Source organism: Rhineura floridana, chromosome 3, assembly GCF_030035675.1.
Source record: "Rhineura floridana isolate rRhiFlo1 chromosome 3, rRhiFlo1.hap2, whole genome shotgun sequence".
In the NCBI taxonomy this organism is placed as follows: Eukaryota; Metazoa; Chordata; class Lepidosauria; order Squamata; family Rhineuridae; genus Rhineura; species Rhineura floridana.
The window spans coordinates 62,459,176-62,481,199 of record NC_084482.1 but is presented as its reverse complement, the minus strand read 5'-3'; the positions used below and the strand labels follow the sequence as shown (position 1 = coordinate 62,481,199).

The window sequence follows — 22,024 nt, the reverse complement described above, 5'->3', positions numbered from 1 at the left end:
GCTTTGGCTATGGGGCGGTATATAAATTAAATAAATAAATAAATAAATACCTTGGTTGAGGTGTTGGACTACGACCTGGGAGACCAGGGTTCGAATCCCCACACAGCCATGAAGCTCACTGGGTGACGTTGGGCCAGTCACTGCCTCTCAGCATCATGAAAACCCTATTCAGAGGGTTGCCATAAGTCAGAATCGACTTGAAGGCAGTACATTTACATTTAATGTTACCTATCTTTTGGCTGAATTGCATTGCCCCTTTATAAAATTTCTGATTTACAGCACATATTCATTATATTATTTTTAGAAGGCAGGGTGGGATACAAATTTAATAAATAATAAATATATTAACCCCCTCTAAGATGCACACCTTAATGTGGTGAGCGGTTTGAGAGTGTTGAAGCTGAGACCAAACTGTCAGAAGTCTAGAACAAGAGGCTAGACTCCTAGCAGGGGCACCCAAGGCGATAATTTGTTTCTTGCAAACACATTTTTTGAGCAACCAAAAAGATGACTGCACATGTGGACATCACCAAATGGTCAATATAGGAATCAAATCGATTATATAATTGGAAGCAGAAGATGGAGAAGTTCCATACCTTCTGCGAAAACAAGACCAGCAACTATATCAGCAGAATAGCTGCCTGTAGGCAAGGGGGGCTTGTATTCCCCCCCCCCGCCTTAGTTCTTGTTAGTTTAGCATTTAGCATCTAAGCATGCAGGGAGATGGGTCAAGGATGGCCAATGTGAGATCAGAACCACCTGGAGTCTAATCTGGTGTTCCTAACAAGCATTCGGTGTGATGCTCTGCCAAGAGTTTCTGTGTGATGCTGGGAAGGTGCCTTGTTAACCCGATAGGGTAGGCCTTGGAGCAGTTAACTCCCTGCCAGGCAATTAGGAGCATACAGCTTATCAGCTATTGTTACGCTGTATGATCCTGGGAAAGAGCCCCATCATTGGAGGGCTATGCAATTAAAGCGATGATTTAATGCTTTACAATAATCAGTCAGTTATGTAATCTCATCTCTGAGCTGGTAAACATGTATCCTATAAAAGTGCTTCTTGTGCCCAGTGGGTTGTTCAGAACTGGTCACGCTCTGTGCAAGACGTGCAGTCTGTTCCACATTGGGTGCGCCTGAGTGCTGAAAGTTGCCCAATAAACACTTTGTCTCCTTTTAAGTAAACCTGTGACTCAGTCTGCCTTCTTCATCTCTCTGGTACCTCGGAAACCTGAATGCCCATTGGCAGATCATGAACTGGTAATATCGAAAATCAGAGTAAAGCTAAAGAAGAACAAAGCAACCATAAAGGAAGCCACAGACCTGACCTTACAAGATCTGAATAGGGTAGTTCATGACAGATGCTATTGGAGGTCACTGATTCATAGGGTCACCATAAGTCTTAATCGACTTGAAGGCACAACAACAAATATATTAAGAAAATATCTGGTATTCATTAACTGTGTAAGCATTACACACAGTACATACAAGACCATATCTTTATATTTAAGATTAATGGCTGCTGAACTAAAACTCTCCGGTTTTGTCTCGCAATCATTAATGTCATTTCAATATGCATTCAATTGGTAGGAATATAATGAAGGCTGGAGAAAAGACTCGATTTTGTCCCGTAATCATTATGATGGTTAAATTGTATTAAGAGAGATCTTGCCATGAATTGGTTAAGGGATGACATGGGTGGCTGTTGATGTATTCTCCTTCTAAAAATAACAGATTAAGAGTTGTCCCTCAAACTTCTACTGAGCACTCGTTATGAGGGGACAAACCTTAGCTCCTAAGTTAAAAACTTTGTGATGGAAGAACAGAAGTTAAAGCACAAATACTGCTGGATCATTCACCCCTATGCCATTCATCACAGTGGAGCTGTAATTCACAGTGTGAAGTGAAATTCAGCAGTTGCAACAGCAACGGCTTGGGACCACAATACCTGAAGGAATGCCTCTCCCAACATGAACCCACCCATACACTAAGCTCAACATCGAAGGCCCTCCTCCGGGTACCTACTCCAAGGGAAGCTGGGAGGCTGGCAACAAGGGAGAGGGGCTTCTCAGTGGTGGCCCCCAAATTATGGAATGATCTTTCTGACAAGATGCACCTGGCGCCAACACTGTTATCTTTTTGGCACCAGGTCAAGACTTTCCTCTTCTCCCAGGCATTTTAGCATGTGTTTTTTAAATTGTTTTTTAAAAAATGTGTTTTTAAATTTGTATATTTGTTTTTAATGTTTTAAATTGCTGTAAACCACCCAGAGAGTTTCGGCTATGGGGTGGTATATAAATGTAATAAATAAATAAATAAATACAATGCAGACGCTACCTAGATCACACAATGAAATAGAAGAAAAGTGAATGCCTGTCTCCACAGTGGTCCAGTTTGGCAATTTTGGACTCTGATCTCAATTATTATATTATTAGATTTATATTCTGTCCTTCCTCCCAGTAGGAGCCCAAGGTGGCAAATTATTGGGCAGAAAATTATTTTATAGGGTGATTCTCTTCAGATTGTAGTATGTGTCAGTTCAATATTGTTACAAGATTGGAAGGTTGGTCTGGATTGTCTTGGGGTTTCCTCCAACCATGTAATTCTGTATCTGGACATCTGGGATCTGCTGTGGAAGGAACCAGCTGAATTGGTCAAGTCTAAGTGCCCCCATTAACATGTCTAAAGACTTGGTCAAGAGCAAATGTGTTACCATAGGAACAAATGGCCAGTGACTCTCTTTTAGGAGGGTAGCCCCCTCCCCCCGAGCCAGAAGGTAGCCTGTATGTGTTTCTAGTCTGAGGTGGAGCTGAGAGCTGGAAAAACAGACACTTGCTCTCTGTACTGAATCCAAGGCTTTGGAGTACCTCCCTAGAAGCCTAATAGGGAAGCAAAATCTGTTGGAGTGTTAATGCTGTGAGCCCCTTGCATCTTAAGCTGTTTGTATATAAGCATAAATAAAACCATATATCATAAAGATGCCACAGTCTCCAGTCACTGTGAATCATTCCCATTCCAAGGAAACTGAACTGTGGATAAGTGCTGGAACCCCTGGAAGTCTCTCCTTGCTTGGAGCACACACAATATGTTGTAAATTGGCCCTGCTGCATGTGGGAGCCCTTCTACTCATTCTGCTAAGTTGGGTCCTGAACCTCTGCCCCAAAATCCTGCCTTGATGATGCCACTGCACATCCAATAGATGAGTGGTTCCCAAACATTTGATCCCACACACCCCTTGTAAATTGCCAATGGACTTGGCAGACCACTTACTGATTTTTCTGCCTGTTGTAGCAGTTGTAATATGATTTACTAGATGCTGTATTTTTAATACAACTGATTTTTAATTGTATTTTATCGCTTCTTTTACAATATTTTATTGTATTACAATTTGCATTCTATAGAATTCAAACTGTAATACAATATAAGAAATAAAATGCATTTTAAATCGGTATTAATATTTTATATGGGCATGTCACGGACCACCTGAATGAAGTTTAGTTCAGGGCCACTCCTGCAATAGCCCATTCCCTTCTTGCCCTTTTATACACTCTCACGCACTCCCGCCTCTCTAGTCTCTTAAGTAATTCTCTCCGTCTTTTTGAAGTCTTATTGTACAATCTATACACGTCTACCCGGACGTAAGTTCCACTGAGTTGAATCGGGTTTACTACTCTCAGATAGGTAAGTACTGCACAAGAGTGCAGCTACAGACTAAAACGTAAACAAACGAATCTTCGCGCCTCCGCTGCCGCTGGCTGCTCGCGATCTCTCCTGCACACTCAGTGCTGACTCCGCCCACTTCCTTCGAAGCGGAGATTAGACTCATTCTAGAACTTCCCACTTAGCCGTTGGTTGGATAGGCAAGTGAAGCAGCCATTTTTGTTTCTGGAAAAGTCTTGACGGTCCTAAGGAAGAGGTGAAACATTTATCTACTGAGTGGCATTAGGGTTTTTAAAAAGACATTCAACCGAAATCTCCCCGAGTGGTAGCAGAGGGATTTAAGGAAAAGTGGTGAGTATTTAGTAGGTAGACCATCTTTCTCCCTTCCCCTGCCCTCACTCAATATGTCTGCGTGACACCGGCGAGAATCGCAATCTTTTTAAGAGCCGAGGGGCTTGCATGCATAAAATGGCCGCCGAGAGCAGAAGGTGGCGCTCTAGCGTGGCGTCTCTATGGCTGAGCATGCTGGTGGAGTTGAATCTAGCCGAGTTGGGGGCTGAAGAGTGAGCGGGTCCGAAACAGTAAAAAAAGAGGAAGGGATCGACAGCTACAGAGCGACGAACGTGACACACCCGGTGGTGGCCGCTATCTCTGCCCAAACAGCAGTACCAGAGGCCTGGGATTGCCCTCCTCCTGCATCGGGGGCGGGGGCTGCTGTTCTGCTAATCCGTCATCTCACTTTCAGTCTCCCCCGATTCTTCTTCTCCACCAGGATTCTCTCGCCCTGTTGCTCCTTTCTCCGCTTCAGTCCTCACAACCCCTCCTCCCCTCTCATTTTTACCTCCGCGGATCCAACCGCCCCTCCAGTCCAGTCGGTTGCTTCTCCCTACCTTCTAAACTTCCCTCCACTCTGACGCTCCCTTTACCTTAAGGTCGTCGTATCTCTCCTCCCCTCCCTCCCTCCCTCCCTCCCTCTGTGAGTCTCTTGCACATCTTTCTGCACCTCTTTTAACCTAGTCCTTCCACCTCCCCACCCCAGCCACCCACCCACGCACGCCTTGTCTTCTCTGGGTGGGAGAGGGTTTAACCTTGCACCCAGACATCCCTTCATCGTTTCCCTCTCTTTCCCACCTCCCATCTGCCTTCGGAATCCCGTGTCTGACTTTTATCCTTATTCTGAAACCTCCCATCTTGCTCAGCCCCTTAAACTTCACCCCTCTGTCTCCTTCATTCCTTAGGAACACACTCCCCTCCCATTTTCCATTCCCCTTGGATCCTTCCCCCACTCCTGTTTTTATCTGAGGTATTCCTTAAGCAGTGGTGTTCCCCTGCTTCTGCAGTTATCCCAGGGAGACTCTGCCGTGCCTACTTCCAATGCAACTTTCTGTGGTGCTGGTCGCATATCCCCAGGAGCGCTCAAGTCCCCTCTGGCCTTTTGTCTTGAGAAATCCTGTCTCCTGAGTCTGTCTCCCTGCTTTTTGTTCTTGTATGTAAACAAGTTTCATTGCTTGTGCTTCTTGCTCCCCTTCCTCTCCATTGCAGTGTGATTTAGGAAGAAAACCCTCTCATTTCTTTATTTTCTGCTTTTGAGTTTCAAGTCTGGCATTAAACTTTGTGGCTGCTAATTTCTAGGGGCTTGACCTCTTTAGGCAAATGGTATCTTCTCTTCCATATATAGTATTTTAAGGGGACACGTAAAGACCACTAACACAGAGCTAACTTTTAGTGCTTCTTTTAATTCCTGCTTTTGAAAGGTCTCTTCTGGTTGTTGCCCTAATAATTGGGTTGGGGGAAATCTACCTGGTAAACTCCTTTCTTCCCCACCAGGTCTGATCTGGTAGTAATAGTATTTGGAGAGGCTGAAGAGGAGGATGCCAAGGAAATTGCTGTTACCTTATAAATCTGTGTTTTCTCACTCTCGAGTTCCAAGGGGTTTGCATGATTCCTTGGCAATGAATGCAGCCAGAAGTGGCTACCGGGTCTTCTCGGCAAACTCCACAGCAGCCTGCACGGAGCTGGCAAAGAAAATCACTGAGTGAGTGTCTCACGTTTTTATGTTGTTCCTCTATATTCATGAGGAAAATAAACCATATTTGCTAAAATAGGTCTTTTTTGTGTGTGGGAGGGAAGGCACATTCTTGCAGTGAATCATTTAACCTTGAGTTCCTCATTTCCCTTTAACCTAGTAATTCACACTTTTAAGAATCTTATTTATTTTCACTTAAAATAGCTGAGGCTTTAAGCAATGGTTGACAGTTGTAATAAATGCTAATCAGTTTTAAATATTTTAAAGTGGATTTTCTAGGCCTTATGTGAAGTAAGTATTCACAATGTAGTATTACGAACAAATGTGTGCCCGTTTCTTGATTCCATCATTGCATCTGAAAACCCATTTTACATAATTTACTTGTTACATTATTAAAGACAAGATAGTTTCCATCTGTTTTATATAGGATATCCATACTTTATTTGGGAATCTTATCAGTTGTTATTCTTAGTACACCATTAACTGCCTTATCTCCTTTAGATTGGAGAGTTTGAAACAAACAAAATAATTATTATTTTGTTCAGGGATCCACAACATTTGGCTGGTCTTGGTAGCCTGCCAAAATCTCTGGTTATACCATACCTCTCTCTCCATGACCTGGGAGAGGGGTGTTGTCTTGTGTCTGATGTTGGTCTGAGTTTGGGAGACAGTTGGAAGCAGTAAGGAGTGCTGCTGCTTTGGACAACAGAGACAAGCTTCTGTCTTTCTTTTCCTCATGTGCCTCTGAAGCCATGCATAAGATCAGAGATGTTACTGTCCGTCTCTCTGGCATTACAAATGTCAGAATAAAAAATATACTAATCGCTGGTGAAAACATTTGTAGGCTTTTTTTTGCTGATTAAGCATTAGTTAAAAAGAAAAAGTGATAGCCAGTTGTGGCATCCTGCTTGAATAACCAGCATCTGCTTGCACAGTGGGATTTAACCCTTCTTCCACTCTCCATGTGCACCCCCAAAATCCGCTCCAGAGGGTTGGGAGATCCTATGGAGCAGGTTGAGAGGAGTAGGGATGGGCTTCAGGGGGAAGGGGAGGAAGGGGAATTTTGTTACATCCACTGGCATGACAATGGATCTTGTCCAAAGCAGTAGGTTAACAAAAAAACCTTTGACTACTCCGGTTAATATCTCTTAGACACTATGTATTGAAAACAGAGACGTTCACTTTAGTTTGCTAGTGCCACTTTCAGGATACAAGGCCATAGATATGGCATTCTATTAAAGAGCAATGAAGTGTAATTCAATTAATCTCTTATGTATTTAAAATAATATTTTGACACTTTTTTGAAAATAAAGGAGGCTGTGAATTTGGTCAGAAAAGGAGCAGGAGGATGAGGGAATGCTTAAATTATTATTTCTTAGGCTATTCTATTCTTTAGGCTGTTTTCTCAGTCAAACCTGCCCTCCCCAAACTGCTGCTTCAACTGCATAGTATCTGCATTTTTCTTGCTGGGGGGAGGGATTTGGGGTGAGGAAACATCCAAAGGGGGGAAAAGGTTAAGCATCACAATTGGACACTTCCCCCATACCTCTCAAGAAGCTTACACATATTTGCTGTGCAAAATGTGTATAGTCTAGCCCAAAGCGGATGTCACGCATGACTGCTATTGTTTCTCAAGCTGTAAAGTTTACAGGTTGTAGTAAAAGCCCTTAGGAAGAAATAAAATAAGTTCTTCAGCTTATAAATGTTTTAAATTATGTTTTGTCACCATAACTGTGTTTCTTTTGGGTGTGGAGTTTAAAAAGGGAGGAATTTTCCAGAGTGTAATTTTGTCTAACAAATATCTCTTAGTAATTCTTATATTTGTTTTATATACTAACATAAATAATCCCTGTAACTGGCCTTTTTAAAATTGGGAACAAAGGCAGAACAACATCTTGTTTTCAAGGGGAGTGTGTGATTAAAACAAATGCATGCTTTTTTTCTTCATGCTGTTTTAAAGGGGCAAACTTAGCCTGGATAAATGCTAGATTTGGTCTTATTAAAGACTTTTGCTATAAACTACTGATGGTGTTTTTAAAAAATTCAAAATACTCTTCCATCGCAATTATATTTGTTCATATTTAAGTAGAAGCAGTTGTCTCTTGATATCAAAATGTGCTTGCCTACATTGTACAGGTATTTCTTTGAATTCTGCCAGTGATTTGGGGGAGGGGACAGGAAGGGCAGGGGACCACCTCTTTAGCATTTGCAAGGCTATGTAATTCACCTCAATTGCTTGCAACTATTGCTTAACCTGCATTGTAATGTTGTTGCATTTCCCCACCCCCACTAAAGATGTGAGGTAGGGAAACATACACCATTATGATATCCTATCATGTTGTTGTTGTTATGTGCCTTCAAGTTGATTATGACTTATGGCGACCCTATGAATCGGCGACCTCCAAGAGCATCTGTCATGAACCACCCTGTTCAGACCTTGTAAGTTCAGGTCTGTGGCTTCCTTTATGGAATCAATCCATCTCTTTTTTGGCCTTCCTCTTTTTCTACTTCCTTCTGTTTTTGCCAGCATTATTGTCTTTTCTAGTGAATCATGTCTTCTCATGATGTGTCCAAAGTATGATAACCTCAGTTTCATAATTTTAGCTTCTAGTGACAGTTCTGGTTTAATTTGTTCTAACACCCAATTATTTGTCTTTTTCGCAGTCCATGATATGCACAAAACTCTCTTCCAGCACCACATTTCAAATGAGTTTATTTTTCTCTTATCTGGTTTTTCACTGTCCAACTTTCACATCCATACATAGATATTGGGAATACCATGGTCTGAATGATCCTGACTTTGGTGTTCAATGATACATCTTTGCATTTGAGGACCTTTTCTAGTTCTCTCACAGCTACCCTCCCCAGTCCTAGCCTTCTTCTGATTTTTGACTATTGTCTCCATTTTGGTTAATGACTGTGCCGAGGTATATCCTTGACAAGTTCAGTGTCCTCATTGTCAACTGTAAAGTTACATAAATCTTCTGTTGTCATTACTTTAGTCTTTTTGACGTTCAGCTGTAGTCCTGCTTTTGTGCTTTCCTCTTTAACCATCAGCATTGGTTTCAAATCATTACTGGTTTCTGCTTAGAGTATGGTATCGTCTGCATATCTTCAATTATTGTTGTTTCTCCCTCCAGTTTTCACACCTCCTTCATCTTGGTCCAATCCCACTTTCCATATGATACGATAGATTAAACAAATAGGGTGATAAAATACCCTCCTGTCTCACACCCTTTCCGATTGGGAACCAATCGGTTTCTCCATATTCTGTCCTTACTGTAGCCTCTTGTCCAGAGTATAGGTTGCACATCAGGACAATCAGATGCTGTGGCACCCCCATTTCTTTTAAAGCATTCCATAGTTTTTCATGATCTACACAGTCAAAGGCTTTCCTGTAGTCTATAAAGTACAGGGTAATTTTCTTCTGAAATTCCTTGGTCCGTTCCATTATCCAACGTATGTTTGCGATATGGTCTCTGGTGCCTCTTCCCTTTCTAAATCCAGCTTGGATGTCTGGCATTTCTCGCTCCGTATATGGTAAGAGCCTTTGTTGTAGAATCTTGAGCATTACTTTACTTGCATGGGATATTAAGGCAATAGTTCGATAATTCCTGCATTCCCTGAGATCCCCTTTCTTTGGAATTGGGATATATATTGAACTCTTCCAGTCTGTGGGCCATTGTTTAGTTTTCCATATTTCTTGACAAATTTTTGTCAAAATTTGGACAGATTCAGTCTCAGTAGGTTGTAGCAACTCTATTGGTATGCCATCTGTTCCTGTTGTTTTGTTTCTTCCAAGTATTTTAAGAGCGGCTTTCACCTCACATTCTAAAATTTCTTGTTCTTCATCATACGGTTCCTCCATGAATGAATCTGCCATCCTTGCATCTCTTTTATAGAGGTCTTCAGTGTATTGCTTCCATCTTCCTTTTATTTCATCTCGGTCAGTCAGTGTGTTCCCCTGTTGATTATTCAACATCCCTACTTAAATTTCTCTTTCATTTCTCTAATCTTTTGGAATAGGGCTCTTGTTCTTTCCATTTTGTTGTCCTTTTCTATTTTTATACAATAACTATTGTAATAGTTTTCTTTGTCCCTACGTACTAGTCGTTGTATAGTTGCATTTAGGGTTCTGACCGTGTTTCTATCTCCTTTTGCTTTTGCTTTCCTTCTCTCTTTAACCGTTTTAAGAGTTTCTTCAGTCATCCATTGAGGTCTTTCTCTCTTTTTAACACGAGGTATTGTCTCTTTGCATTCTTCTCTGATAACGTCTCTGACTTCATTCCATAGGTCTTCTGGTTCTCTGTCAACTAAGTTTAAAGCCTCAAACCTGTTCCTTATTTGATCTTATAGTCTTCTGGGATGTTATTTAAATTGTATCTTGGCATTATGAGTGCTTTGTTGTTCTTTAGCTTTACTCTGATTTTCAATATGATCAGTTCATGATCTGTACTGCAGTCTGCTCCTGGTCTTGTTTTTGCAGAAAGTATGGAACTTCTCCATCTTCTGTTTCCAATTATATAATCAATTTGATTCCTATATTGACCATCTGGTGATGTCCACGTGTACAGTCGTCTTTTTGGTTGCTCAAAAAATGTGTTTGCAAGAAACAAATCATTGGCTTCACAGAATTCAATAAGTCTTTCTCCTGCTTCATTTCTGTCTCCTAAGCCCCATTTCCCCACAATTCCTAATTCTTCTCTGTTCCCTACTTTTGCATTCCAGTCCCCCATGATTATCAGAGCATCTTGTTTTGGTGTGTGATCAATTTCCTCCTGTACTTCTGCGTAAAATCTCTCCAATTCTTCTTATGCGTTTGACGTTGGAGCGTAGACTTGGATGATGGTTATGTTAATAGGTTTCCCCTTTTACCATTGATATCAGTCGCTCAAACCTTGCGTTGTAGCTCCTAATTGCTTTTGCTACATCACTTCTCACTATTAAAGCAACCCCATTTCTTCTTAATTTCTCATTTCCTGCATAAAATATTTTGTGGTTGCCTGATTGTAAGTGTCCCATTCCTCCATTTTAATTCACTCACACCAAGTATTGTAATGTTGATACGCTCCATTTCTTGCTTGACAATTTTTAACTTTTCCTGGTTCATGCTTCTCACATTCCATGTTCCTATTGTGTGCATGGTACAACTCCTGTTGGTTAGTGAAGCATGCTGTGAGACTCACAGACAGGGTTTTTAGCAGAGAAAGGAAAACCTGAAGCAGAAGGGTTAAGCTGGAAGAACAGAGCGCCAGGTTTGCCAAGGTCAGCAGCTGGCTGGCAAGCAGATAAGAAGGGACTCTTGCAGAAGCTCTGTGTGGGGGAAAAGTCGTTTGTGGAGAGAACTGTGTCTAATGTCTTTTGCTAGTAAAGACTCTTACAAGAAACTTGCCTGGCCTGGCTTATTTCCTGTTCTATGCGACACTTGGATTTCTTCCTTGTATGATCTCTATACGCACGCACCGACAGGGGTTATGGGCCCAGCTTATCATACAAGGTAACGGGTTCGAGAGTCGTTGACGTGACGTTGTTGCAGAGAGAGAAAAGAAGTGCAAGAAAGAGGCAAGTAAGAGTGGACAACATGGCTGTAAACCTGTCATCCGGGATGCCGATGGAGAGACTGAATGCTGTAAACTACTCCAGCTGGAAATGGAGAATGAGAGCAGTTCTGATTAAAGAAGATTTGAATGATGTCGTAGAAAATCCCCCTCCAGCAGCTCCTTCAGCAGCGTGGTTGAAGAAAGATGAGAAAGCGAAGGCTTTTATTACTCTGGGGCTGTCTGATTCTCAACTGTTGCTGGTGAGTAATGAGCCGACAGCTAATCAAATGTGGGAGAAGCTAAGAGCCGCTCATGTGCAGCAAACTGCAGGGAGCAGGCTGTGTTTAGCACGGAAACTTTATCAGATGCGTTTTACAGAAGAAGTGACTATGACAGAGCATCTGGCTGAATTTCGTAGATTAAATGCTGAGCTGCAAGATAGAGGAGTGCATCATAGTGACATTCAGATGGTCTATATACTGTTATCTTCATTTGATCAAAAATGGGATGTCATGGTCTCGAGCTTGGAAAGCTTACCAGACGGAAATCTAAATTTGGACTTTGTAGAACAAAAACTTCAACAAGAGTGGAATAGAAGACAAGAGAATAAGACAACTGAGTTAAAAGAGACTGTGGCTGTACAACAACAACAATATCAAAGAAACAGGCAAGAGAATAAAATATGTTATTTTTGTGGGTCCCGTGAACATATACAGAGACATTGTTTAAGCAAGAAGAGAAATAACAGGGACTTTGGAAGTCAGAGAACAAGCGTGAACTTTGTTACTAAGGAGGACAATAAACTAATTAACTCTAAGTGGCTTCTCGACAGCGGAGCGTCTAATTGCCTAATCACAGACTCTAGTTTATTTTACACTTCAAAGCCGGTGCAGGAGAAGATTTATCTGGCTGACGGATCGACTCAGGACGCAATTGCAAGAGGCACGCTCAGGTTGAGTAATTTGGGAACTATATTGACAGATGTGTTATTAGTTTCTGGTTTAAAATATAACATTCTATCAGTAAGAAAATTGGCTCAAATAGGTTGCAAAATTACATTTGAAGGGGATAGATGTTTTGTGAGAAAGGATGGTGAAATATGTATGCAAGGGAAATTACAGAACCAAATGTTTATGATTGAGTGCAATCTTGATAAACCCACGTGTGCCTGGATAGGAGTAAATAAAATAAACATGAAAATTGTTTACATGAATGGCACAGAAAATTGGGACACGCACATTTTGAAAAAGTGAAAAATACTCCAAAGCATAGTCAAGATTTGAAATTAACACATTGTGAGCATGTGGATGAATGTGAGGTATGCTATAAAACAAAAATGACTGTAACTCCGGTAAATAAGAGCTGTGCAAGCACGACCACTAAACCCTATCAGCTCATACATGTGGATTTGGCTGGACCTTTCCAGTGTTCAAAAGGTGGAGCAAGGTTTTATTTAGTAATTGTGGATGATTTCTCCAGATTTACACATGTATTCTTATTGAAAAAGAAAAGTGAAGCAGAAGAGAAATTAAAGGCATTTATACAGAGGACAGAGACACAATATGGGGTTGTTATCAAAAATATCAAATCAGATCAAGGTGGGGAATTTACCAGTAATTCATTTAAAACATATTTGGAAAAGAAGGGAATCATACAAAGTCTCACTGCTCCCTTCAGCCCATCCTCCAACGGAACTGCAGAGAGGAGGAACCGGTCACTGCAGGATTCAATGAGAGCCATGCTAGCAGATGCAGATATGAATAACACTTATTGGGGTGAATGTATTCTGTACGCTACATACATTCAGAACCGCCTTGTGCACAGAGTAATAGGCATGTCTCCCTATGAGAAGTTGACTGGAAGAAAGCCCAGGGTGAAACACATAGAACGTTTTGGGGCAAAATGCTGGGTACATGTTGCAAAACAGAAAAGGCATGGTAAATTAGGCTCAAGAGCTCAGGCTGGTCGCATTTTGGGATTTCAGAATTCATATTATAGAATTTGGTTGCCTGAGAAACAACAATTAGTGTTAAGCAGAAGCATAAAGGTAATAGATAAACCATGGAGAGACAGTCAAACAGTTATCCTTGAAGGTGCAAGCAAGCAGGAAGCAGCAGATGTTCCGTTTGGGCATCAAATTCCATTAAGAACTGCATTGACTGATCTAATACACAGTGGCAAACGTACTGTGAAAAGACTGAGGAGTGAAGACATGGCAATGCAAGAGACAGAAGTGCCAGGTACTAGTGCAGGAACAAGTGCAGACACAGGTGCAGGTCCAAGTAAAATAGAGAGTGAGGAAGAAATGGAAATAGATAATGTTAGAAGATCAGAAAGAAAAACGAAAGGACAACCACCTCAGAGATTCACATTTAATGTTACACACAAAAATGATGAGACAGATGAATATCCTGTAGAATGGGAAAAAGAAGGGCCAATAGATAAAGAAACAATGGATCTCATGTGGAAGTTTTGTATTGAAGAATGAAATATAAATGTGTTATCAAATAAAAGTGAACAAAACTCTGTGAAACTTGTGTGAATAAAGAAATAACGAAACAAAAACTGAACTGAAAATGTAAATAGAAACTGTGAGGAAACAAACCATGTACTGATATGTATTGTAATGAAAAGTAGAAATGTAATAATGAACAATGAAGTTTTGTAATCTGCGAGTCTCAGGTGGGGGCTGTTGGTTAGTGAAGCATGCTGTGAGACTCACAGACAGAGTTTTTAGCAGAGAAAGGAAAACCTGAAGCAGAAGGGTTAAGCTGGAAGAACAGAGCGCCAGGTTTGCCAAGGTCAGCAGCTGGCTGGCAAGCAGATAAGAAGGGACTCTTGCAGAAGCTCTGTGTGGGGGAAAAGTCGTTTGTGGAGAGAACTGTGTCTAATGTCTTTTGCTAGTAAAGACTCTTACAAGAAACTTGCCTGGCCTGGCTTATTTCCTGTTCTATGCGACACTTGGATTTCTTCCTTGTATGATCTCTATACGCACGCACCGACAACTCCAGACTCTCCTTTCACATCTGTGCGCATCAGCCTCTGGGTTTCCTTTCGGCTTTGACCCAGTTGCGTCATTAGTCACAGCGCTACTCGTACTTGTCCTTTGTTCTTCCCCAGTAGCTCAGTGAGTGCCTTCTGACTTGGGGGGTCTCATCTTCCAGCACTATCTCGTGTTTGGATACTCTGTTCATAGGGTTTTCATGGTAAGAGGTATTCAGAGGTGGTTTACCATTGCCTTCCTCTGAGTTTGGATGCATCTTAGTCTGGTGTCTCAGCTTTGACCATTCCACCATGGGTGCCCCTGCTAGGAGTCTAGCCTCTTGGTCTAGACTCCTGACGGCATTGCTCTCAGCTTCTTCAACACTCTCAAACCCCCTCACCACGTTAAGGTGTGCATCCTAAAGGGGGATCCTATCATAGGACCACAGATCTTGCAGATTATAGGGGGAAGGGAGAACTGGGGGTGGGAATGCTGACTTTGTCAGTAGCGCTATGTCACCTGTTACATGTGGATCTGTTTTTTGTTGTTCATTTCATCAGATGATTCCTTAACAGCTGGATTGATACACCAAGAGCTAACTGACTATGGCATGTTTGGGGAACCTTTGGCTGTCCAGATGTTGCTGAACTACAGCTCCCATCATACCTGGCCACTGGCTTTGCTTACTGGAACTGATGGGAGCTGTAGTTCAGTAACGTGTCAAGTGCCAAAAATTTCCTACACATGGGCTATGGTGTTCAACTGTGTCAAGAGGGTCACGTTAACCTTTCAGTACAGGATGCTGGGAACTCCTTTTAGGTCATGAAGGCTGAAATCCAATGTACACTTACCTGGGAATAAATCCCATTGAACCAAATGGAGCTTACTTCTGAGTAGACATGTATTGGATTGCAGCCCAAATGAGGCTATAGTCTTCGTCAGTCTGGAGTGTGTTTGAGAGAGTTTCACAGTTATGGATGAAGTGTCAGGAAGAGGGAAGGAGAGGCAATAGGAATGTTGAATGACAGCACTGAAAGGAAATGAGGGAATTACCATTTTATTTTAATTTTTGGTCACAACGTTTGCTGTAAAATAAGTTGGAGAGACACCTGAAATGGTACTTTCAAGACATGAATCTAATAACTATGTAAAATAAAGTTGAGAGAAGCTGAAGCTTTGAAACCTGTGTTGCCAGGACTGGTTGGCATTCCTTATTATTTCTTAAATATGCAAAACGATTAAAATTGGTCTATTTATCACAAAAAGTAAGAGAGCCTAAGTAACATTGTTTTGTGTTTTTTTGTTTTTAAAAAATCCAGAAATAAAATCCGTTATTAACCCTCCCCCACAATTGCCTCTCCTCCCAAATAACCTGCCCTGGGGGGCCTTTTGGGGCCAAAAGGGCATGATACCAACATTTTCCTAGATATATTCTGTCTTGGGTGGATCAATGTAAAGCACTATTAAGGCTAGAACAGTTCATATTGAAAGTGGCTTATATGATTGAGTAAAATGGTGGTGTATCCATAAGTAAGGAGAAAAACTCATTTACTTAAAAAATAATGGTTAACTTAACTGTAAACATTTGGGCATATATAACTCAGAAGACCATTTACAAGTATCCAAGATGTTTTGACTCTGTCAAGGCTGATTTTGATAGCCCCCTTGCCCTGGAATGTTGCTTCAGCATATCCTAAAGCTCGCTTTGTTTTTTCTCGGCTGCCAAAGATTAATCCCTGCTGGCTTCCCACTCAGTGTGACATCCCAGAATGCACTTTGTTAGGGAGTCAGCCACTCTCCTCAGTGGAGCAGGCTTAACAGGGTGAGTTTATCCAGTAGTGTGCATTCTTCTTAAAGCGTTGTGAACCTTTCACTATGAGCTTCAAAAGAGGTTTAAACTTTCAACCTTTATTCGATATTAACTGGAACTTCAGCCAGTTGTGAATGTAGTGATGCAACTGGAGTAGGATTTCATGCTGGGTTATCACACTGAGTTGGCGATAGCAGTTAAAGCGTTTCTGCCCCCCATAAGCTAGAGGTAAGTGAATGTTAGGACTGATTTATATATGGAGCAGGCAGGTTGGTTATACATGCGGCTGAGTGTGGAAACAACACAGCTTATCCTTCTGCATAATGTTTAATGGCCACATAAATGTAAGCCTTGTTAACGTGCTGTATCTTCCTTTATGCCCAGGGAGTTGTAGTCCAACAACACCTGGAGGACACCATAGTGGCTACCACTGCTCTAGTCTATTCCTAATTTTGTTGGAGGTCGTTTTTACATACTTGTTCTTAATGACTTAAAAATTTCAGCTCTCCTTTTAGCTTGTCCATCTGGGGCATAGACTTCAGTGTAGAAGAGAGCTTTTTTAAATTCCAAAATATGCTTGTTGCTTCAGATGAGTGACTTGGTACTACATGTGTCTGAGAGTAGTTACAATTTAAGTAGGTCTACCCAAGAACGTTCTCTTAACTCTGCGTCAAGTCCATATGGCAGGAGCACATAGATACCTTTTTTTTAATGGAGACCCATGGAAGTCTGAGCTAGAGCATTCTTCCAAAGTATTATGTTTGGCTGACCTGTTGAGGCTGGAAGTAAGCTGATACAGGGTACCTGTAATTTGATAAAATAATTCAGTTTTATTCTGTCTGTCTTATTTTCCCTGTTTGGAATGGCATGCTGAGACAACAAGTAGCTGACCCAGAATAGCCTTTTCTTGATCCATTTTTAATGAATTTATCGGTGCAACCTGCATCCACTGGAAGCCATTAGTCTGTTCACTGAGTTTTTGCTGATAAATATGCTCTGCTGATTGTCAGTTCTATGAATGGTGGCTTCCAAAATAACTGCCAAGCCTTTCCTCTTGTCTGGATAACTCTTTATTTGAGGTGTTTGTCACTTGTAATTACCTTCAAAACTTACTCCTTATGTTAATGGCTCATCGTTCTTTTTTCTCCCCCTCAGTCTAGCTTGCACAGTTTTTTTAAACTGTTTTTATTAATTTTTCATAACAGGTACGGAGAGAAACCAAAAATACAGGATGATATATATCATTGTAAAGTAAAACAAACATTCCGAGACTAAGATTTCAAAATTTCCTGAGAAGCAGATGAGAGTTGCTGATGTAGTCGATGCTCCGATATTTATGAAATAAAGTTCCACCAAACCATATAATGCGCATCAGGTTTTACTCGACCTTGAAGTAACCGCAGAGAGATCGTAATATTTTTCTAAAATAGCAATATTCCATATTTTCTTATATCACAAGGAAAGGTTTAACTTTTCCAACTGTTTCCATGTCTGAGCTATGGAAAGTTGTGTTGCCACCCAAAATAAAATCACCAAATCTCTACATTGAATGTCCATGTTACAATGGTCAAAGATCAAAAGTAAAGCTAGTTGAGGCAGGGCCTTCACTTCATATAGAATAATTTTTGAAGTGTCCTTAAACACTTACAACCAAAAAGATTTTACTCTGGGGCAAACTGACCACATGTGGAAAAAGGTACCCTGTTGACCACATTTTCTCCAACATTCTGAGGAAATCTTTGATGATAGTGTGGGTGTTGCACCAGGGTCCTGTACCAACTGTGGTAGGTTTTCAGCATGGTTTCCCTAATATATGTGGAGACTGATTTAATTGGTTTTCCAATCCAGAGACTTGACCATTGAGTTTCTTCCATTTCCATCCCTAGATCATCCTCCCATAGGTCATCATTTCTTTGTGAAGTGGTAAAGTCTGCAAGTCTAAGCTGCAATCCTGTGCAGTTTCTTAATTTTGAAAGTTGAAACTGCCCCATCTGGGGTATCTCTGTCCTACTGTCATCAGACAATGTAGCTGTGTCTATCCTGGCTTAGTATATTTCAGTCTTGGTATGAGCTCAGCATCATAATACCAGTTTAGAGCTAGTTAGAGGTAGGTTTTACCTTTATGAAATACCAGATCTCTCTGATGTTTTTCTGTCTTTCTGGGTATTGTCAGCAAAAATGACTTCTCCATGTTCAAGTGCTATAGACTGGAAAGCTGCAAGCGGGAGGGGTGTGTGTATGTGTGCGTGCAAGTGGGAGGGGTGTGTGTGTGTGTAGAAACCACTTGAAGATAGGCTATTGTACAGAGGTAAGCATTGCATCTATTGCATGGCCCTCTTTTGCCTCTGGCCCTGCCCACCCCTGACAAGTAGCCCCTGGAAGGTTCCCCACAAGGGAATGTGACACTCAGACTGAAAATTGTTCCCCGTCCCTGACCTAGAGAAACTGGGTGTCCTAGGCTGTACCTTGGAGAAAATATCATCCTCAAATATCCCTGCAGGGTACCTTTTCCTAGATGGGGCGGGTGGGATTGGAAAGTCCACAGAAAGCTGGGGAACTTGTATGGTGGGGTGTGGTTTGGTGGAATGTACAAGGTCCTATTGTTCAAGGGAGTGGGTAAACCTTGGGTGAGAGAACCCTGACAGTGAAATGTTTTAATATTGAACAAGCAGCTCTCACAGACTCTTGAATACTCAACAATGCTATGAAACTTACCATATGGCATATGTATGTTTTCTTGATGGCAAGTGTTCTAGACTCAAGGATTCTATTCTTTTAATACTTAAAGTCACTGCAGTGGTTTGATTTTTCTGTTCTTGTTTTGTTTTTGTGCATGGTGAACTGTTTTGAGTTCACTGAAGAAAAGTGGTATATAAGTTACCACCTAATAATAAAGCAGCCTATGATATATGAACATAATTCTGTCCATTATGCAGCCTGAATGAATAAAAAGTTGTGTGAACTATGGCACACACTATTGTCCTTTGGGACGTGCTGTCTCAAGTGAATGGAGCACATCTAATTTACAGAATAATTCTATGCCCTGTTGACCTAACTGAAGGTTGATCTAAGAACATAAGAAGAGCCTGCTGGATCAAGCCAGTTGCCCACCTAGTCCAATGTCCTGTTCTCACAGTGGCCAACCAGATGCCCATGGGAAGCCCACAAGCAGGACGTGAGGGCAAGAGCACTCTTCCCTCCTGCCTCCTGGAGGCAAAGTCATTGTGGCTAGTACCCATTGATAGCCTTGTTCTCCATGAATTGAATCCTGTTTTTTGCATGCAGAAGGAGCCCATGAATCCTGTTTTCATCAATGTAATTGGAAGTTTGAAAACCTCCCCAATATTTATTTATTATCATTTTATCTCCCCCTTCCTCCAAGGAGCTCATGTAACCTACATGGTCACCCACCTCTCTTATCTTTACAAACATCCTGTGACATAGGTTAATCTGAGAATTTATGATTGCCCGGTGAGCTTCATGGCAGAATGGATATTTGGATGCTGGTCTCCCAAGATTATCTAGTAGAGCACTATATCTGCTACAGTCTCTTTGCAAAACAAATCCACTTTGCTGTCATCTCTCCCAAGGTGTAGTATTCCACAGGCCTCCCAAAGCGCCATCTTAAGTTCTTAACCCATTACATTTGTATAGGCCTAAAAACATCTTGGTGACAGTTGCACTTCTGTAGCCGATTCATGCATTTTAAATGGGATGCTTAAATTACTTTGCATGCAGTTGTGGGGGGAGGAGGAGTTTTAAGATCCTCCACAAGTTGCTTAGCGTTAGTGGCTGTGGAAATTTTCATAAATTTCTAACAGCTCTTAGGCCTGATAGTCTTCACTGACATGGGCTCCTGGGAGGAAAGGAGGGATATAAATGTAATAAATAAATAAAATGCTTTGTTGGCCTTTGCCGCATCTCTGTAGGGAAAAAGAATTGCAATGCACTTTTATGCTAAGTGCTTAAAGCTCAAGATGCAGCATAACTGAGACAAAAGTACAGCAAAAACTTCATGGTATTATAAGATGCTATTTTTAAATGGACAGAAAAATTTCTACAGTGTCCTAATTTAAGTTCTCAGACAACTGTGCCTGCTCATTCAGATATACATCTTACAATTTCGAAGCATGTTTATAGGTCTTTGTTCTGAAAGAGGAAGGAAATGGAACCCATTGGGCTAAAATAGTACAATGTTAGATTGCAAGGTTCTTCTAAATTGATTTAATTAACAATTCAGTTGTTTGGTTTTTTTACATTGCTTTTTTGATCTCAAAAATATCACAATGTTTATAAATTGCTGTTAAAGAGTTGTTTTTAATTGTATTTGCGGTGCTTTCTAAAAAACAATCTATTAAAATGACTAGTTTTAATGGCGAATTACTATTTCAAAATCTTAATGGCCAAACGGTTATTGAAATATATCTTAAAACCAATCTCTATATTGGTTTATTTGTTATATGTTATGTTGTGTTGTGGGTTATTGTGCTGCTGCTGATGTTTTTTGTGCTAATCTTGTAGATCAGGTGTGGGAAATCTCTTGCCCTCCAGATGTTGCTGAAATACAACTCCCATCATCCCTGGCCATTCATCTTGCTTGCTAGGGCTGATAGGAGTTGTAGTTCAGCAATAACTGGAGAGCCAAAGATTCCCCACACCAGTTGTAAATCACTTTGGATGTTTTAATAGAAAAGCAATATATTAACTTTTTAAATATATAAATTCAAACACTGGGAAAATAGCTTCAGAGTACTGTTAATCCTCTGTGACAAACAGCAGATGTCTTGAGCTGGATAAGGCACAGGCTTGGAAGCCAGAGGCCTGTGCCTTTTAGTCTTAATATTTGCTTACATTCCGGTGATGGTGGGCTGGTGACCCAGTGCTTTGAAATACATGCATAAAAATTGTTGCATAAGAACTTGAAAAAGCAAAACCACCACCAAATCCTTTCAGATTCTGCCTGTGGAGAGTGCATGGTGTTCTGAATATTGTTACTAGCCCTTGTCATGGTAGACAAATACAACACATGCTATTTGAATTTATTTTCAGTAGATCTACGTTCATTATACATTTGCCTGCTTATCCTAAGCTATCAGCTGATAATAGTCTATGTCTGTTCTGGGAGCTAGTATAGGAGTAAATTATTACTTGCTTAGTACATCTCAGATATTCAAAAGATTATATGATTTCTCTCTTGCAATGTATTCTGAGAGGTATGTTGCTGGTGTGCCCATTTTCAGATTGGAAAACTATGGCTAAGAGGGTGGCATGTGCAAAACTTAACAACACTCCCATGACCCAGGTTTTGAACCCAGGTCTCCAAATCAAGTTCACATTCAACTGCAGCACATTGGCACTTAGTAGAAAATCATACTGCCTACCCACTAGTACTGCTCCTCCTCCTCCAAAGAAAGATAGCCTCCATTGTGCCCCAGTTCAAAACAGAGTTCTACCCTTTCTTTCTCTTTTTGCAGAGCAGGGCCTGTGGGCCTCCTGGGGGGGGGGGCAACTGAGAAACTCAGAATAATGTGAAACTAGCAGAGCATCCCCTTCTTTCTGGAGGTTGTATATTGTATTCTGGTTTCTACTAGCTCCTTTGGGCTGCTGTCTGTCCAGACAGCTGAAGTCCCTGGTAAGTGCTGCAAGGACTAGGACCCGCTGCCTGGCCCCTGCTCCAGAGACAGGCTGCAGTTAATCTCGCAGCCCCTTGCAACAGCTGATGGCTGGGCCAGGAGGCATAAAAGCCCAGCTGCCCTTGGGCTGAGGGTTTGCCGCCAGCGGGGTTGCCACCGAAGGGGCGACACCAAAGGGGATTGCCCCTTGGAGAGTCCATTAGGGAGTCCCGAGGGTGAGGGCGCTACCCCCTTCTATTACTTTTTCTTGTTTTGTATTTCTTAATTTGTTTTTTGTTAAACCAGTCTAGAGGAGATTGGTGGTGGGGAGGGTGTGTGGCGCATATGTAGTTCCTGCACAGGGTGGGAGCCTGTGCAGTGAACTGAATGATAGGAG

The 22,024-nt window shown here is 41.4% G+C and overlaps 1 protein-coding gene across 5 annotated transcripts in view; it reads left to right on the top strand.

Moving 5' to 3' along the window:
* Window positions 1-3,824: 3,824 nt before the first annotated feature.
* Window positions 3,825-22,024, top strand: part of PRPSAP1 (phosphoribosyl pyrophosphate synthetase associated protein 1) — a 50,440-nt gene continuing 32,240 nt past the window's right edge. The window contains exons 1-2 of one of the 5 annotated variants that reach the window (XM_061616297.1): window positions 3,825-4,007; window positions 5,580-5,691. In XM_061616297.1, coding sequence (XP_061472281.1) covers window positions 5,609-5,691 — 83 coding nt within the window. In that variant the 5' untranslated portion in view covers window positions 3,825-4,007; window positions 5,580-5,608. Of the gene's footprint in view, window positions 4,008-4,118; window positions 5,692-22,024 lie in introns of those variants that run through there. The other 4 variants (XM_061616294.1, XM_061616296.1, XM_061616295.1 and 1 more) reach the window with 4 other exon arrangements.